Source organism: Musca domestica, unplaced genomic scaffold (assembly GCF_030504385.1).
Source record: "Musca domestica strain aabys unplaced genomic scaffold, Musca_domestica.polishedcontigs.V.1.1 33, whole genome shotgun sequence".
NCBI classification, from domain to species: Eukaryota; Metazoa; Arthropoda; class Insecta; order Diptera; family Muscidae; genus Musca; species Musca domestica.
The window spans coordinates 5093611-5114453 of record NW_026712312.1 but is presented as its reverse complement, the minus strand read 5'-3'; the positions used below and the strand labels follow the sequence as shown (position 1 = coordinate 5114453).

At 31.0% G+C, this 20843-nt stretch overlaps 1 protein-coding gene across 34 annotated transcripts in view; it reads right to left on the bottom strand.

The window, feature by feature from the left end:
- The window catches only part of LOC101896394 (calcium-activated potassium channel slowpoke), a 200434-nt gene that overhangs the window by 16688 nt on the left and 162903 nt on the right, over positions 1–20843 (bottom strand). For 21 of the 34 annotated variants that reach the window (XM_020036250.2, XM_059125405.1, XM_059125406.1 and 18 more), the window contains 3 exons: positions 10211–10285; positions 7157–7189; positions 4029–4197 (listed from right to left, as the gene is read on the bottom strand). In XM_020036250.2, the coding sequence (XP_019891809.1) occupies positions 4029–4197; positions 7157–7189; positions 10211–10285 (277 nt within the window). The remainder of the gene's footprint in view (positions 1–4028; positions 4198–7156; positions 7190–10210; positions 10286–20843) is intronic. The other 13 variants (XM_011293618.3, XM_011293616.3, XM_011293617.3 and 10 more) reach the window with 2 other exon arrangements.

The window sequence follows — 20843 nt, the reverse complement described above, 5'->3', positions numbered from 1 at the left end:
ACACAAACATCGTAAGTCCTGGTCTTGCTCACATTTCAATTTATGACGTTGACCCACGACGGTTACCTACGAATCGTAGGCTTATTATACTCCATACCAACCATCTGCATACCAATCGAGAACAACCCGACATCATAGTTCCCAATTTTCCACGAGTCGTTCGTCCTACAGGGTGAGATGAAAAAACTGCAACCAACTTCAGACTGCTGTCATCTCAAAGTCACTCGTCCGACAGCTGTTTAAAATTATTTCAGTGACAGCTTATTATATTGTTTACAAGCGTGCAAAAGCATTTTGGTGAGAATCTTCCAGAAAAAAGTTATTCGTGACGGAATTCAAGCGTGATAGTGTGATTTTTGGCTGGAAAACCAAAAGTGGCTATCGTTAGAGCACTCCAGCATTTACATGTGAATAAATCATTTGTGTCTCGAACCATCGCTCGGTAGCGTAGCCCGACGTCAAGGAAGTGACGGAAGAAAACAGCAACATCGGCATCGCTTAATTTCCAGCGCACAATGGCCACCAAAATCTCCGGTTACCAATTCGTTGGACTATTGTGTCTGGAGTATTTTGGAAAGCAAGGTTGGCATTAAAAATACCAATGTGTCGATCACCTCAAGCAAGCCATTCGCCGGGAATGGGCCAAAATACCGTAGAGCAACATTCGGGCAGCGTGTGACGGTTTCATTGGCCGTTTGAAGGCCATAATTCGTGCCAAAGGTGACCAATTCTCACAAATCTAAATTTATTCTAAACGTTGATACTGTTTCCGACATTTTTTGCTTTCATTCAATAAAATTTAAAATTATGATGTTTGGCTTTCTTGCAGTTTTTTTTTATCTCACCCTGTATATACTTTATGGGGTCTACGACGAATATTTAGGGATACTACAAATGGATTGGCAAAGTTAATATACCCTCCGTTTCAAGGTGGATGATATAAAAATGTAACCAGCTGGTAGCTCTGCTATACCTTTTTATTGTACCATGGATAAATGTATATTTCACAACACTTCACCGTTTATTCTTCTAAATATATTCTGGGTCTTTTATTTTTAAGTAACCTGACCTTGTATTCTTTATACGGCCATAATACTTAACTGGCTCAAGGGATTAGCCCTGATAATTGATTGCTCGAAAATAATAATTGATTGCTTGTTTCATGTTGTCATTTCAGTGTGATTGGTCGTGATAATTGACCAATCACACCGAAATGACTACGTGAAACAAACATTACATTTATTTTCGAGCGATCAATTATCAGGGCTAATCCCTTGAGCCAGTCATGTATTATGGCCGTATAAAGAATACAAGGTCAGGTTACTTAAAACATATATAAACAATTTTCATTTTATAAATAATCCGGATTTGGATTATAATTGTCATATCTATTATCTATACTTCAAATAACTCATTTTAAAGTTGGTTATCCCTACAAAACATAAAACATTAAAACATTCTAACATAAACATGGCATTACTTTCTGCAATGCTTATTGAGCTTTGACATATATCCGTTCTTTCATATGGTTCCATTCAATGATAAAATGTTACAAAAACATAATTATAAAAACAAAATAACGATACAAATAAAATCGATAACTAAAAAGTATTTTACAATAAAAAATAAATTTAAATTTCTCATCTCAGTGGGTGGAAATTTAAGTTGTAAAGGGTTGGGGGTGGGGGGTGTAAGAAAAAAACAATTCTCTATTAGAAGTCAATCGAGAAAAAAACATTCGCTCTTTCTAAATTGGGCTTGTTTGTGTTCTTTTTGGTTGAGTATTAGTTTTGCTTTGTATTTTTTTTCATTGGTTTGTTTTGTTGTTAGAGAGAGAGAGAGACTGATGACATTATTTATAAGAATGTGAGACGTGTACAGTGGTGATGAAAGGATTGCCACCAATTTAATTGGACTTTTTTATTTACTTATTATTTTTTTTTTTTTTGTAAATTTGTTACGTTTTTTTGTTGGTTGGTTGGTTGGTTTTTGTTTGAACAGAGGACTGACTAACAAATCACATTGTTCATATAGAGAATAACAAATAATAGAGAGAAAAAAAGGAAAATAACATTTAAGCGTTTTTGTTTTTTGGTTGGTTTTTTTTCTTTTGGTTTTTTTATACATTTTTTGGTGCTATTATTTCGTTTTTTGGTTTATTTTACATTGGCAAATTATTTTTGATTTAATTTCTTGCTTTGTGTTTTTGTTATTTGACCTTTATATGTATTTTTTTTTAATTAAAAACAGAGTGTTTCTCTAGACATTTTTTGTTAAAGAACAGGAAATAACAGACATACACTGGTGGCCAAAACTAAAGCAACTTAAATCGCAAAGACAATAAATGTCCTGTAACTTTTACAAAAATAAACAAATCGTAATTATTTTTTCACTTTTAAATGAGGGGTTTAATTCACTTTTAAGAAACTAAAAATAAAAATACAAAAATAATTTTGAACGAAAAATAATATGTGGAAAACTAAAATGACCCAATTTTTGCTTGGTCAAAACTAAAGCAACTTTTGATTTTTTATTTTAAAATAATTAAATTTTGGCTAGTAGTCGATAGCATAACCATTATTTTCGATAGCAGCTGCACACCTACGAGGCATTGAACCTATAACACGCTCAATTTGATCCTTGGGTGTGCTTTCCCAGGCACCCCGAATTCTTTAGAAAATGTTGTGCTTATTTATTTCCGAATCTCTCTTGATCTTCCTATCTACGATACTCCAAAGGTTTTCTAAGGAGTTTAGGTCAGGTAATTGTGCCGGCCATAACAAAACATGAATTTTTGATTCCCGCAATCAATATTTGACAAGTTTTGATACAAGTTTGGGATCATTGTCATGCTGAAACACCCAAATCAGCCGAATATTTTACTCAGCGTAAGGGAACAACGTGATGTCCAACACATCTTTGTAAACAAACGGATCCACAACTTCCTTTATTTTATGGATAGGACCAAGTCCATAGAAAGAAAAACAGCGCCACGCCATTTTTGACCCTCCCTCATGCTTTACTGTACCTTTGCAACACTGCGGCTTGAGTCCTTCATTTTTTGGTCTTCTCACCGTAAAATTTTTCACCTCTGAGCCTTTAATATTAAACGTAGACTCATCCCAGAAATAATGGTTTTTCCATTGAGCTTGATTCCACTTAATATTATCGTTTCCGAAAGCCTTTTTGATTTTTTCAGATATAAATGGTTTTTTGATGTCTTACGGGCATGCAGACCAGCTGCCACTACTCGTCTACGCACTGATCTGGAGCTTATATCCAATGATTGCTCTCTCACCAATCCAGTTGAACTCTTAAATAGTTGTTTTTTATTTGTCTCACAATTTGTGGATCAGTACGGGCTGAAGTTTTTCACGGCCTTCATCCGTTATAGACTGTTACTACTGATCCAGTTTCAAAAAACCGACTTTGTATACAGAAATAATTATGAAATCACATAAATATTTATGAAATATTTCTCGGAAATCATTTTCTGTAATATGTTGTTTTGATAGTCACTGATAATTTGCTGTTTTATTCAGGTACTGTATTTGCTTTTAGCCACTTTTAAATTTTTTTTGGGCAGTACTTAAAAAACGAAAAGAAAACCACATACTGTTGTAAAAAACTTCTCAAAAAGGATTTATGACAAGCGAAATTATAGAAGGAAGCAAAAAGCGATAAATATAACAGTAAAAACAACTGAAATTGCAGCGGTTATATGAATGTACAACAGAGTTGCTTTTGTTTTGTCCAAGCCAAAATCGGGTTAATTGACTTTACCAAACATTATTTTTTATATAAAAATGAATTTTGGTTTTATGTTTTAGGTTTTTAAAAAGTGAATAAAGTACCTAATTTATAACAAGAAAAACTTTATCATTTTCTTAATATTTGAAAAAGTTACAGGGCATTCATTCTCCTTGTAATTGCAGTTGCTTTAGTTTTGGCCACCAGTGTACATATTTTGAATAATCATAAAAGTGATGACCTTGATTGGTTCTTTTTGGGTTTCTTCCCATACTCACCGATTATATTGTGAGGGTGACATAACCTGACCCTCTAATTGTTGTCTATTTACAGTTGGTTTAACTTTATTCACTTGTTTCACCGTCCCCGATGGATGCAGGCCCGTTGTGCCGTTGCCGGGTGCCAGGCTGGTTGAACCGTTCGGCCGTCGATTGTGACGATTTAAAACTAAGGAAAAGAGGAAGAATTTATTATTAGATTCAAGAAAAGTTAATTCTTCAGATACATATGGAGAAAGCAGTTTGATGCTCGCTGGGTTGAGACGAATGCATATTCTAACTCTACACATATTCTTCAAAGAGCTGTTTAATTTGAGGAAACCCCAATCAATTTGAAATAAACTAAAATTATTTGCTTTAAACACAAACAACTTGTGTTTTGACTCTCTCGGTCACTTTATACATTTCTGGGGCGGATCCTAGACCCCGCGAGTATACTTCAGCAAAAGAAAGGGAATTTAGGTCGTTACCGGGTATGTAAAACAATTTAAGCTATATATAAATCTAGAAAAGAGAACAGCTGGAATCTATTGTCATAATTTATTTCTGGATATGATTTTTAAAAGCAATTCCCAAATTTGAAACGCCATTAATTTTGGCCTTATTTTTTTTAATATTTATTTGAAATCTTTTAATTTGACTATAATTCGGTCATGTTTTATTATATTTTTACTGATGAGCTACCTTGACCCATCCCGTGCTCTCGGGACCTATGAGAATCAATAGTCGAATATACCCCAAATAAATTCTCCACACCACCACCAGATGTTATAATTAATATAGCGGCGAATATTAAAGCACTTTTTAAATTGCCAATTGATTATAGCACACAAATATTGTTAAAAATATTTTAATTATAAAAATAGTACATCAAGTTGTTAAAGCGTTAGTGAAAAAAATCGAAAACATTTAAATGATATTGGATTTGCAATAAAGTATATGTCGGCAGTTTTGTTAGGGTTAAAACTGTACAATATTAATTTTTTCAAGTTTTTTTTTTATATCTGGATTTTTAAAGAATTTTATTCCAGACGAGGAGTTTTTAAAGATTTTTTTGTCCAGACATGGATTTTTTAAAGAATTTTTTGTCTAAACTTGTTTTTTTTTAAAGAATTTTGTTTGTCCAGACGTGGATTTTTTAAAGAATTTTTTGCCCACACGTGGATTTTTAAAGAATTTTTTGTCCAAACGTGGATTTTTAAAAAAGATTTTTAGACGTGGATTTTTTAAAGAATTTTTCTAGACTCCACCAAGGCGTGGATTTTTTAAAGATTTTCTTTCTAAACTTCAGCAAGGTGTGGATTTTTTTTCTAAACTTCACCAAGGCGTGGATTTTTTTTCTAAACTTCACCAAGGCGTGGATTTTTTAAAGATTTTTTTTCCAAACTTCACCAAGGCGTGGATTTTTTTTTAAAGATTTTTTTTCCAAACTTCACCAAGGCGTGGATTTTTAAAGATTTTTTTTTACAAACTTCACCAAGGCATGGATTTTTTTAAAGATTTTTTTTCCAAACTTCACCAAGGCGTGGATTTTTTTTAAAGATTTTTTTTTCCAAACTTCACCAAGGCGTGGATTTTTAAAGATTTTTTTTTACAAACTTCACCAAGGCATGGATTTTTTTAAAGATTTTTTTCTAGACTTCACCAAGGCGTCGATTTTTTTCAAGATTTCACCAAGGCGTCGTATTTTTTCAAGATTTCACCAAGGCGTCGTTTTTTTCAAGATTTCACCAAGGCGTGGATTTTTTAAAGATTTTTTTCTAGACTTCACGAAGGCGTCGATTTTTTTAAAGATTTTTTTCTAGACTTCACCAAGGCGTCGATTTTTTTAAAGATTTTTTTCAAGATTTCACCAAGGCAAGACATTCTAGAAAATTCTAGGCTTCTCCAAGGCCAGGATTTCTTAAAAAACATTCTAGAGTTCTCCAATGCCTGGATTTCTTAAAAAAACATTCTAGACTTCTCCAAAGCCTGGATTTCTTAAAAAAACATTCTAGACTTCTCCAATGCCTGGATTTCTTAAAAAAAATCTAGACCTATCCAAGGCCTGGATTTCTTTAAAAAATCCAGGATTCTCCATGCCCTGGAAAAAAATTAAGCTATCTAAGGCCTGGATTTGTAAAAAAAAATTGTAACCTATCCAAGCCTGGATTTGTTAAAACAATTTCTACAATTCTCCAAGGCCAGGATTAAAAAACAAATCTTCACTTCTCCATGGACTTTAAATAAACATTCCAGACTTCTCCAAGGCCTTTAAAAAACATTACAGACTTCTCCAAGGCCTATTTTTTAAATTCTAGACGTCTCCAAGGACTGGATTTAAAAAAAAATTCTAAAACTTTTCAAGGCTTGGTTTAAAAAAAATTCAAGACTTCACAAAGGCCTTAAAAAAATCCAGACTTCTCCAAAGCCTGGATTTTTTTAATGAAAATTTCTAAACTTCTCCAAGGATTTTTTTTTGAAATTTTGGATTTCTCCATGGCCTGGATTTTTATAAACTATTTTTAAACTCATCCAAGGGCCAAAGACGTTGATGTTTTAAGATTTTTTTTCTAGATTTCTCCAAGACCCAAAGCCGTGTATTTAAATTCACCAAGGCCTGAATTTAAAAAAAAATTCTAGAATTCTCCAAGTCCTGATTTTTTTTTAAAAAAAAAACTAGAATTCTCCAATTCCTGATTTTTTTAAAAAAAAATTAGAATTCTCCAAGGCCTGGTACCTTTTTTAAAAAATTCTATAATTCTCCAAGTCTTTTCCAAGACCTAGGCAGAGAGTCGCACATTTATGTTCTCCCAATTTTGTTACTCTCTGATTACAACGTTTTTAAGTGGCCTGAGCATGGATGCCTGGCAATGATGTCAACATAATTTGAACGTCTTCAAAAGTATTAATGTATCGCAACCTGATAAAACAGCTTACCAAAGCATTTTTGCATAATTTGCTGAACAAGTTTATCTATAAAAGCCTTTTATGAATTCGAAAAATTTCCTTGCGGCATTTTGTTTTTTCTTGTTTTTTTGAATTTCGTTTCTCTTTTTATTTTGGAATGGTGAATTCACTCTCTCCTTTCTCATGACCAACATCAAACTGCTCTCACAAGGTATATAAAATTTTGAATTTATACTTACGATTCATATCTTCACGATCTCTTGTTATATCACCTTTACGCCAAATAGTTGAGCGAGAGAGAGAGAGAAAGACATTTTTGTACAAAAGAGAATTTGTTAATAAAAAATAGCCAAAAAATATTCGAATTTTAAGAATAATATTAATAAACTAATGTTTAAGACAAAGGAATATAGGATAAGCTGTTGAAAGGTAGTTTATTTTTTTTAAACATTTTCTTGTCTTGTGTTAGAGGCGTTGGATTCTCAGAGTTAAGAGTTTATAGGAAATAGCAGGGATGGTTGGCAGGTAATTAGCTTTGACTGACAGTAGCAGAGTATGAGAGTTCAGAGAGCACAACCATCACCACCACTACTATAAATTGGAGAATAACTATTAGTTGAGTCAAGTGTTAGAATTAGAGTTTTTTCTTTCATTTTCTTTTTCGTTCTTAAATAGGACTGTTAATATTTTTTTCGGGTTAGAATTAGAATATAAGAGGATAGCTTTGAATTTTGTAACAACTAAAGGAAAAATACAAATAATAATATTAATTAAATTAATAATAACCATAATTTTGAAAGTAACGTAAAACACAAGCCATATAAATGCAAATAATTTTCAAAATACATAAAAACTGATTTTAATTTCGTTCGTTTTTTTTTTGCTGGGGGTATTTTTTTTTAAATTTGATTCGTATTTGTAAATAACAACTCTTTACATAGAATTAGCAAAATATTGTATAAAACATTGGGAGTGGAAAATGGAATTAACTAAAAAAACATATGAACACATTATTGGGTATTTTTGCAAGCCAGAAAAGTGAGAAAAAAAATTCTTTAGAGAATTAGGAATGTTATACAATATTATAAAATAATTATGTAATACTGTACAGGGTGAGGTGAAAAAACTGCAACCAACTTCAGACTGCTGTCATTTCTAAGCCAGCTATTAAAATTATTCCAGTGACAGCTCATTATATTTTTTACAAGCGCACAAAAGCATTTTGGTGAGAATTTTCCAGAAAAAAAATTTATTCGAGGTGGAATTCAGGCGTGATAGTGTGATTTCTTTATATTTGGCTGGGAAACTACAGGTGGCTATCGTTAGGGCACTCCAGCATTTAAATGTGAATAAATCTTTTGTGTCTCGTAAGGAAGTGGAAAGAAGAAAACAGCAACATCAGCAGAAATTGTTCGAAAATAAAGAAGCGACTTGATCGAAACCCACGTCGCAGTGCCGAAAAAAGGCTCCTGAGCTGAACATATCGCAATATTCCATTCGGCAAATATTAAAAAAATTAGCTCCGGGTAAAGCCCTTGAAATTCCAAAAAGTGCAAGAACTTACACCGCAACTTCAGCAGAAATGCTTCGAAAAGTAAAGAAGCGACTTGATCGAAACCCACGTCGCAGTGGCCGAAAAAAGGCTCGTGAGCTGAACATATCGCAATATTCCATTCGGCAAATATTGAACAAATGAGCTCGGGATAGAGCCGTTGAAATTCCAAAAAGAGCAAGAACTTACACCGCAACAGAAAGAAAATAGACTCAAAAGAGCTAAAGAGTTACTTAGCTAGGACGAAAGTGGTGAACTGCCGAATTTGGGTTTCACCGAGGAGGAAACTTTCGTTGTCCAGCAGTTTGTAAACAAACAAAATGATCGTGTTTACTTGCCAAAGAGATCAGCTGAAAATGTGCACCTTCGGTTGGTCACCAGAACTCAAGCGCTGGCCATGGTGATGATGTGGGCCGCCATAACAGCCGATGGCCGCTCTCCGCTCGTATTAATCGACCGTGGCATCAGAATAAATGCCGAATATTAATGCGAAAATATTCCGGAGGGTGTATTAAAACCTTGGTCACGCAAACATTTTGGCCGCAGACCTTGGACATTCCAACAGGACTCAGCACCATCGCACTCAGCACGCGCCACCCAAGAATAGTTATAAAATTAAGGTTCCTCGTTTCATTTCCAGAGCACAATGGCCACGAAAATCTCCGGATACCAATCCGTTGGCCTATTGTGTCTGGAGTATTTTGGAAAGCAAGGTTAGCGATAAAAAATACCAAAGTGTCGTCGATGACCTCAAGCAAGCGCTTCGCCGGGAATGAATTAAAATACCGAGCAACAGAGCAACATTCGGGCAGCGTGTGTCGCTTTAATTGGCCGTTTGAAGGCCATAATTCGTGCCAAAGCTGACCAATTCGAACAAATCTAAACTTATTCCGAGAATTTGATGCTATTTCCGACAGCTTTTGCTTTCATTCAATAAAATTAAAAAAAAAAAAAAAATGTAAAAATTATGGCGTTTGACTTTGTTGCAGTTTTTTTATTTCACCCTGTATAATAATTACATAATATTTCTGAAACTTATTTTTTAATTTATTTATTTATTTAAATATTTATTTATTATTATTATTATATTTTTTTTTATTAAATTTTTCATTTCAATATTTTTTTTGTTTTTATTTTACTAATTTAACTATGTTTCTTTTATGGCTCACAATAACTTTATTTCAAAGAGTATGGGTATGTATTTTTTATTTTTTTTTTTCAAATAAAATTTCACATCATGCTCTCCAAAAAATACACATGTAGAAATTCTGATACATTGGAAGAAAGTATTTATATATTTATAAAATACATATATATAGAGAGAGAGTATAGTATTTATAGATTTATTTTCATTAGATACAGGATTTTGGTTTTTTAAATTTTATTTCAAAATAAAAATTATGAAAAGCGGAATTGGTATGGAACTTATAACTTAAATTTGACTACAACCTAAAACATTTTTTTTTAAGAAAAATAATCCATAAAAAGCCAACCTAAAAAGAAAATTTGAAACCAAACACGAAAAAAGTTTTGAGAGAAATTTCAAAAAAATTCAAAATTCACATAAAAATATTTTAAACCTAATTCTTATTATTTTTTTTCTGTCATTTTATGCAAGAATTAAGAAAAAAATGCATTGTTGTTGTTGTTGCTTTTTTTTGGAAATGTCTAAAAAAACAATGTCTTTTTAAATTAAAAAAAAAAAACACAAGAGAAAAATTTTATTTTATTGTTTTTTTACCCGATATTGATCGACGCACATGCACCCTTTTCGGTAGTTCCGGTGGTGTAAATGTGGGTGCAGGATGGTGATCATCTGTTGTCATTATTTCACGTTTCCACAATAAACGGGTCATATTTAATTCGTTGTTTTTTTTTCATTATTTTGTTTTTGTTTCGTTACAATTTTTTTTGTTCATTTGGAAGAGTTCGTAAAGAAAAAAATGTAGATTTAATTTTAGTTGTAAACTTTTTATAGATATTTTGTTTTTAAGTAATGGGAATTAGTTAGAAAAAACGGAAAAATTGAAAACAAAATTGGAGGTTTTTCGTTGAGAAAATATTGAAATAAAAATAAATAAAATCAAGAAATTACGAAAAGAGAAGTAGAAGGGGTAGACAATTGACAGTGTTATTTTTTTTTTTTTTTTTTTTTTTGTTTTCTTATGGTTATGGAAGTTTAATTCATTTAATTTACGGCCAATATTAATACCCTGATAAGGGAATTTAATGATACGAAAAGTAGACACTCTCTTTTTATTATTTTTATTACAGCCGATCAGGTGATAACCTGTTAAAATGCATTATTATGAAGATTTCATATGTTTTCTTATACTACGTCATTCGGAGGTATTATAATTCGCGTTATTCAACAATTTTTACAAATTTAAATAATTTTTCATTCAACATTTTCAATTCCAAAATTGGTTTGACAGTTCATTGTCCCAGCAGCTGTGTCGACGCGTCTACCTATATTCATCTACCATGCGAAATCCACCCGATCTCAGTGAAAACATACTATTACAGCACATTGAGATTACAGAATCCACTCGTTTTAAAATGTCAATTCCGTAGCGTATACGTGAAATAATATCCACGATTTACGTGACGTATACGCTATGGCATTGCCATTTTAAAACGAGTGGATTCAGTAATCTCAATGTGCTGTAATAGTATGTTTACATTGCAAATTTGTAGCAGAAGTTAAGCACATAGGATAATTTTGTCCTCCACTGTATTCGAATAAATTATCAATTACTTCCTTTGGCATAATTTAATTATTAATTACTTTAAATTGTGTATTTCTAATAATATTGCTTTATTGATTGTAATACTCGCATTATTTGTCATCTCATCTCTTCCAAAGTAAGTAGATATTTTGTTGTAAGAATTTAAATCGATTTCTATTAGCTTAGCTTGTTCTAATTTGGAGTTCAAATTGATAAATTAAATTTTGGAAAATTAATTTACATTGATCTTGAGAAAGTATATGTGTTTCATTTATTACAAAACTCGGGCGAACCTACTTTCTAGAGATTTCTGTAAAATACAGTGTCATTCAAAACTTATGAACCCTCTGAGCATCTTTTAAAATTATATATTTTTTGTTCTTTTATTTATTTAAATATTTATTGTTGAAAATTTCAAATTCAAGGAATTAAATTAAAAAATATAAAAATTCCCTAAAATATTTTGAGTCGCAAATTTAATTCGTTGTTTATCCTTTATTCCGAATGACACATGCATATCTTTGAGGTATAGAGGAGAATATTAAATTATTAATTATTTCAGACGGTATTTTGTCTGTTCCAGAGCAGCAAGACTGTAAAAATGTCGAAAACAATTACAAAAGCTTCAAATATTTTTTCATACCCTTCACCATAGTATGGAGGTTGTATTAAGTGTGTCATTTCGTTTGTAAATCCTCAAAATATAAATTTAACCTTTTATTACTTGTTTTTCTTTTTTCTTGTTTACAGATCTTTTTTAAATTCGTAGTTATATATTAATAAAAACTCCTCATTATCTTTCCTTTTCTGGTTTCTCTTTTCAGCATAGTTTTAAATATTTTCCATAGATTTTTTAACAAAATTAAAACATAAAAACTGCTGTTTCAATTTCTTGAGGATGTAAAACCGGCTAAAATTCTTTCATCAGTTAAGGTCATGTTTCACTGCTTCTCGCGATGGAATCTTTTCAGGCTCAGTTTCGAGTTTCAAGGGTAGAATTTGACTCTCTCAGAGGACTTTCAGTCAAAGTGACAATTACCATATGCGAAAAAAACATATGATCATTACAGGACGATTAAGATTGTAACTTGCTGGTGTGATTTGATATTCAATAGTTCGCGCTGATAGGTAAATTTTAATGTACTGGACAATTTAGATATGTCCGTCCGCCTGTCTGGAAATCACTCTAGCCTCCGAACGATATGAATAAGGTTGATAAAATTTTACTCAGATGTGTGTTAGGACTAAAGATCCAAGTTTTCGTATAACTCCATTATAACTGTATTGATTTGTTGGGGTGTTTTATTCACAACTATAACCCGAATTTGATGCAAGATCGCAACGTGTGTTCCCATTGTGTAAGAAATATCCAAGAAATATAGAAAGATCCAAGATTTGGTATAGTCCCCATATCTCCAGATATTCGGTTCTTTGATGATTTCTGTCACACTTTTCACGGGAAATATTTAAAATATGGAACTTGAAGTTCTTAATATAAACTAAATCCTATGACAAAAAAAAAAAAAATACTTATGCAGGTCCACGTCTTCGTATAGCCCCTTTATAACGGTACCTCCCAATATTCAGTATTTTTATGCTATTAGATATATTATAGACCGGAATTTCGTATTTGAAGTTACTAATGGGTAACTATGACAGAAAATTGTCTATGAAGGTCCTGGTCTTCGTATAGTCCACATATAACGGTACATCCCAATATTCAGTTTTTTGATGATTTTAGCGACATTATTCACCGGAATCATTCGAAATTTCGTATTTGAAATTCGTGGGGAGTACTACAACCTGAAAATTGTCTCTGCAGGTCCACGTCTTCGTAAAGCCCACATATAACGTAACTTCCTTTATTTGGTATTTTCATCATATCAGTGATATTATTTATCGGAATTGTCTCAAATTTCGTATTTGTAGTTCATAATGGATACTACAGCCTGTGACAAAAAATGACCGTGCAGGTCCACGTCTTTGTATAGCCTCCATATAACGAAACCTCCCTATATTCGGTATTTTGATGATTTTTAGCGACATTATACACCGGAATTGTTAAAATGATATGATAAAATTGCAGGTCCACGTCTTCGTATAGACCCCATAATAACAGTAACTCCCTATTTACGGCATTTTTAAGATTTTAACAAAATTTATAACGAATTCTATTATTATTTTGTTATTTTTTTGAAAATTTACAAATTCTTTCCTAATGTTAGAGGATATTCAAAGAGTATTCGGCCGGGCCGAACTTACTGCTTTTTCACTTGTTATTTTTGAATTTACGCAACATATTGTTATCGAAACTCAAAACGCAGCATATTACCATCGACACCTGACAGAGAAAAAGAGATCGTGCAATATGTAAACAACTCAGTGCAATATTGAAGTTTAGGTTTTACTTGACTAGGTTATTTTTTTCTCTGTTTTCTGTATTTTGTTTTTTTTTTATGTTATAAATAGCACAAATATTATTTTCTTTTAGAATTCCCTGAAAGTGCAAATTATGCATTTGCAAAATATTGGTAATAAGTGAAGATTTACCTCTGAACTGTTTTGATAAAAACAAAACATATATTTTTTAAAAAAGAAAAGAGAGTCAGTTAAGCCTTATTCACACCAAAAATGATTTTTGTAAAATGAGTTATTTAGATTGTCATTTTCTTTGATTTAATGTAAATTTAGCGATTTAACCTTTGACATTTAGCCATTTTTATTTTCCTTGAATGTTTGAATAAATTTTTGTAACATTTTTTATTTTAAACATCTGAAAACATTTTTTGTTTTATTAAAAATTTTAATAATCCGAGTAGATAATAAGGTTTTCACAAAAAAAAAAAAAAAAAAAAAAAAAAAAAAACTAACATTGTCAATTGTCATTCATAAAATACCAAGGAAAAAGAAAATAAACTCAAAAAATAACCCATAAAACAATTTAACATTGTGGGGATATTGGGAATTGTGGGATATATATGTCAGGGATTAAATGTCAGGGGTATAGAATTGTAATTAGGAAAAAAGAGAGCAATATCATTTACATATACAAAACAAGATAGATGCTACAAAGATATGAACATGCATTTGTTTTTACATTCCATTGTCATTCACACTAATACAGAAAAAAAGGAGTTATTAACAAAACCACTTTATAAACAATTTACAAATACAGACAGACTGACATAGAGAATACTAAGAGTAAGATAGAAGGGAAAACAGAGAGAGAGAGAGAAAATAGAGCAAGCACAGTGCGTCTACAACAGCTAACAACATCAATACGTTTCGTTCCTTACGTTACACAATGCACACTACACGTACGATACGTCAAGTAATAATTGACGTTGATTAGGTATTGTTTTTTTTTTCTTCTTTTGATTAACAAGTGTTGTCAACTGCATTGTTTTTTGTGTTTGGCGGTTTTTAACGCTTTTTTCTTTTTTTATGGAAATTGTTGTTTTTTTCGGTTTGTGAGTAAATTGTTTTAATGAAAAAAAAAAAAAAACTCCTATGATTTCTATTTTGTTTCGTGTAAACTGTGTGTGTGTGTTTCAGAGTCAGAAAAGGTGTAAATTCAGCTACGGAAAAAATATAATTTCATTACTTTTCTCTAATTTATTTCTAACCATTTAGCTAACATTTATCGGTAAATTTAATAAAAATAGAACAGCACAAAGAATACCACAAATTCCATGGCAATATTAACCGGATGTTTAGTTTTTTTTCTTTTTTTTACTATTTCTTCATAAATCTTTAATTAAGATTTGCTCTATGTAAACAGTTGATATAATTTATTTCGTTTTTTGACCTTTTTTTCTAAAACCTCTTGGACATTTGATAATCAAATTCATTTCATTTTGCATTCGTTTTGCAGATAAAATTAGCATTTCACATTAAAAAAAAACACATTTATTTTACTGTTTAAGCCAAACTTGACACCATAGTTAAAAATTTAATGAGAATTCATATTTTATATAACCACTTAATTTTTTAATTTTTATTATTATTTAAAAAAAAATTTAAAAAAAAATCATTTTTTATACTCTATGGAAAATGACATGAATTATTACGGAAAACGAAAAACTGAAATCTTCTTCTAGAAACTAAAATTAATGTCGTGGGTTGGGGGTTTAGAAACAGAAAACTCAAAGGGAAAATGAAAAACAAAAAAAAAACATAGGAAAAGATCATGAGTATCAGAAGAGTTATTATCCTGGAACTTACTTGTCTGGTAGTAATCTTCTTCTTCTATTTAGGGGTTTTTATTAATTATTTATTTTTGTTTGTTACGAACAAAATTACGTGAGATAGAGGTAGTAGTAGTAGTAACAACAACATCGGGTTGGAGAAAATTTTATGTTGAGTTTTGATTTTTTTTTTTTTTTTTTTTGTATTTACATATGAAGATGAATTTGGTTGTTGAGGAGATTTCAGGACAAGTTTTATATTTTTTTACATTTAAAAAAAATAGAATACAATTTAAGAAAATATAAAATATACATTATTTTTTTGTTTCAACTTTTGGGTTTTTTTTATAATAAAAGTTTTATGTGTTAGTCAAGGGGACTAGTGTTTGTGTGAGAGTGAGATGTGTAAGTGTGTGTGTGAAAACTGTTTGATAAACTATGCTGCAAAGTAATAAAACAAAGAATGAACTATAAGGGTACTATAGTGACGGCCGTATTCACTTTTTGGACTTCGACCAATTTTCAAAATATATTAAATCGTTGCTGCGGCAATTAAATACTGTAATGTAGAAAAGGCTCTGGATTAAAGAAGTTTTTAAGTTTAAAAGGAAGTAAAAAAATTCTGTTTATGTCAATTATGAAGTCCTTGATAAACGCCATAAGTTAAAACTAAAGGTGAGAATACATACAGGATATTTTTTCTGCCATAAGTAACCGGCTGGCTTCGTAACCAAGTAATTAGGGTGAACAAGTTTGAAAATGAACTAAAACTCAACGTCTTCTTTTTAGGGCATTAAAAGCTCAACTCGAAAGAGAATATTATGAAATAAGCATCAAAAAATTACCTTCACCTTAATAAGGCAAAAATCTCAGAAACATTTTTTTTCTTTTTTGAAAATGTAATCCTATGACTTATGCCAGATGAAAAATCCTCTCATGTATCTCTTTACCCTAAGAAAAGGAGGAGAGTAAGACGTCTGAGAAAGAGTTTCCAAACACCTTGAACCAAGGTAGAAAGGAGTTCCTTACTCATATTACAAATAAGTCTATAGGATGAGGTCCATGTACGACGAATCATAGGTATGCTGTGTGTAATGACATTTAAGATCTTACAGCCAGGGGGAAATACAGGCATAAAGTTCCTTCTCTACGACGTGGAAAATTGTGCCAGATCAATTAAGTTCGTATTTGGGTGCTATGTTCAACGAATTAATTCAAAAAATCTACTCTGTGAATCGGAACTACACCCAGCCCTTTCGTTCATCTAGTTCCACTAGTTCACATGACACATTTAGTTCATCTATAGAATGAGGACATGACGATCGATCGGCATGTAATCTGTAAATCCAATCCATTTACAACCTTACAGCCAGTGTAAAGTATCGGCATTTCGTACCTGCTCTACGACAAGGAAAGTTGTGTCAGATCAATTCAGTTCGTATTTGGGTTGTATGATAGAGAAGAGTTGTGTTACTAGTTCAAAGGAACTATTCCGTGAATGCAACAATCGGAACTACATCTTTCGTTCATCTACTTCAACTAGTTCATTTAGTTCATCTAGTTCCTTTAGTTGATCTCGTTCTTTTCGTTTCATTGATTCTACTTCCTTTTGTCATTCTTTCAAAAAGTTTGAAGGTAAAAGAGTAAATATTTTTGTTTCTATTTTTATTAGCATAAAACTAATTAAAATTGTTTTTCAATGTAAAAATCAAGCTGAAAAGAGCAAATGAATTAAAAGGAAGCGAGGAACTAGTTGTTTTTAAATAATAGATCTAGCTTTTATTTATTTTGCTCTACTTTTAACAATATTTCCTTGTGTCTTTCTTTCCAAATGTTTGGAGTAAAGAGTAAGCATGCTTTTCAATTAAAAATGACGCCAAATGAACCAATTGAACCAGAAGGAACTAGTTCCTTTTAATAAAAGGGGACGCTCAGTAAGCTTGATTGTCTAACTATATTATCGAGGTACTTAGGCCTTGTATTGTGGTATTTCACAAATCACCTGAACTAGAATGAATGAACCAAGTCTCAAACACGTCCACGTCCAAATTTCAAAGAGAATATCAAGAATGCGTAACGGAATTTTAGACTTTAATCTGCAGGAAAAGATGTCTAATGTAGTTGTGACCATGGTAGAAGAATATAGGTAGACGCGTCGACACAGCTGCTAAGACAATGAACTGTCAAACCAATTTTGGAATTGAAAATGTTGAATGAAAAACTATTAAAATTTGTAAAAATTGTTGAAAAACGCGAATTATAATTGCCTCCGAATGACGTAGTATAAGAAAACATATAAAAATCTATTTATATTTGAAAAAACATTAAAATTTTTTTGACATATCAATGCTCCTAAGCGTTGATGCATCTACCTGTATTCTTTTGCCATGGTTGTGATTGAGTGAGCGTTAGGGAAACGTAAGTCGACTTTTAAATAATATATAAAACGATGTTGAAAAGACTAAAGTCGAAGACGACTTTTAATGTAAAGTCGACTTTTTTAATCGATTTTCGATCTTGAGATCATAAACTTTTGGTAGTCTCCATTATTAAACGGGCCAAATATCAGACACTGATTAGAGGGCCCTTAGTTTAGATATTTTTTTTTTTTTTTTTTTCAAAAATGCCCCTTTAAAAATCATACAATCGATTTAATCATTTGTTTGGCAGAACTACACATCAAAATGTCTCTTTATCCGACTTTGGTTTGAAAAATATAAATCGGAAATCGATTTCGATAATATAATGATCGAAAAATCAATTTTTTTGTTTGACACCAAATCGAAATTTCTAGATCTCAACTTTTTTGACTATGTATCCCCAGTGGGCATTGAGGTGGCTCTTTCGATGAACCTTTTAGTGATACGGTGTTCGAATTTGATTTTAAAATTCGAATTTAAAATAAAATAATACGAAATTAGAATGGAATGTTACGAATTACAAATGAAGTGTTACAAAATGCAATTAAAGCCTAAAACCAGATAAGATATGCTGATCTATGATTTGAATCATGTACTGATTACAAAATTTTGAAGGCAAAGTTGGATTCCTTTTTGGATTCCTCCTATTCAGGTTATCTACTGGCTTTTTACTGAAGATCGTGGGCTTTTCAATTCACATTTGCATAAGAAAGTTCTTGCCCAGATTTATGTGAACGCAGGATGGCCAAGGACTAAAAGCATATGCTGACGGAATGCCAGTTACTACAATTGATTTATAGAGTATGGATATATCGCATGGAGAGCCGGTTCCGATTTTAGTGTGGTACATAAAGATACCGGGAAATTTACTTCTTTTAAGTAAACTTTCGCGTGAAGTTATTAGTAGAAGGCACAAAAGCGTCTCTAAGGCTGGGACCTGACCGACCATTAACCATATTTTATTATTTTCTCCCAAGAGCAGGTCCTATCTTGGTATTGCAATCTTAAGATAGGAATGTGTAGAACGAGTTGTTTATGAACTTAAGTCAAAGGTAGGCTTTTTAGTGAAAGAAGAAAAGAGTTTTAGGTTGACTTAGTTCGATTTCGGTCATATTTGCTCACTAGAGTATCCGATTCGATTAATCGAAGAATTTTTCGATTAAGAAAAATTAGTAAATTTCGAATAATGAATAATCGATCAATTTAAACCGATTAATCGATATATTAAATAAATTCTTATTGTTATATATAGATGTCATTTCGGATGTACCTAATTATTTTTATTAAACATTATTTTATGTTTCAATGTAATTTTGATGTTTTTTTTGTAAAAATGTTCCACGACAACATTAAACTTGTTTTTTTTCACGTAAGGTAAACAGAAATTATTCGAGTGGTTCGACTTATTCGATAAATCGAATTATTCGAGCAATTCAAGACTCTTAATCGATTAATCGAACAAATTAAAAACCCCAAAATCGATTAATGTTTTAATCGAACAGAACCTAATCCCGATTGATTGCTCTATTGCTCACCCTATGCTCCTTGGTTCTCTAACGAAGAAGCCAGCTGATGACTAAATTTTAACTAATTTAATCACCGTTGGTTAAGAGGCTCATCAGGCATATTTGATGTGGATGATGGCTTACAAGGGCCGTTCTCTGGAAAGTAGTATATATTTCGAACTTATTGCAAATTAGCATATGCGAATTATACACTAGGAACTCTCCAGGTTCATTGGGAGGGAAATGCTTCCGATTTTCTTATGTATTTATAGCGGCATAATTTTTAACAATGAAGAATACTAACATAAGTTTGATTTTGGTTTGAAAATTTAAATCTCATTTATCTGTGGGCGCATTAGATGTCTTCGGATGAAAAAGTGAAATTACATGAATTCGAAACTGATATGATTTTAGATAAATGTAAAAATAATATGTACATATATACATACATATGTACACATAAAAAAGATTAGACAAATTGTATTTTAAATCTCGTTACGATCGATTGAAAGTGTTTTTTTTTTTTTTTAATTTACTTAAATGTAATAAAAATGTTGTGTATATTATAATTATTATTTATATTTTTTAATTATTATCAAATCTACATATTGTATGTATGTAAACATACATACTTTATCTATTGAAGAAAATATTGGAACAACAACACTTTGTGTATTTATTTATAGGAAAAAAATATAACATAAATATTAAAAGTTATCAAGAAAAAAATTGGAAAATATTTTGTCCTTTTACTATATTTTATACTATATTTAAAAAAAACAGAAACTTCAACACTGAACATATCCTTTGATTTTCAATACAATTTACCAAAAATATTTATATTAAAAACAAATATATAGACAATTATTATTTATGTATTTTTTATATTAAGAACGAGATTTATTTTTATAACAAACAACATTTTCAAAATCATTTCCATTATGTATAGATATGTATATATGTATGTATAATTGAAAACACATAGAATAATTAATTATATATATTTTTTTTTATTTATGTATTTTTTTATCTGGGGGAGTAAAATACGAACGAAGTTAAGTTTAGACTACTACAGTACAGTACAACAGTACACATCAAATAATAGAATTAAAAAAAATATTAAAAAATTAAAAACGAATTCACATACGAATGGTTTTACAAAAACGAAAATTTTGAAAATTAACAATTTCTTTTTTTTTTATTTTTGGATTATAGGAAATGTATACATGATTTCGAAACAATGATCAAGGAGACTAGATACTCGACAGATTGATACAGAGAGATAGACAGAGAGAGAGAGAGAGAGAGAAAAATACGTAATGTGGAAAAGAGTCTCAAGGAAAATGTCAAATCTTAGACAAAAAATTTCTAATTCAATGAATCATATGTTTGTATGTATGTATGTACGCTTTGTGTATGGACTAAGGACAGAATAGACAGTTTTAAAAGATAGACATATTTAGGTGTTGTTTGGGGTGTTAGTATTTGGTTTATATTGATTTTTTTATAAGTGTGTTTTAAAGAAAATGTTTT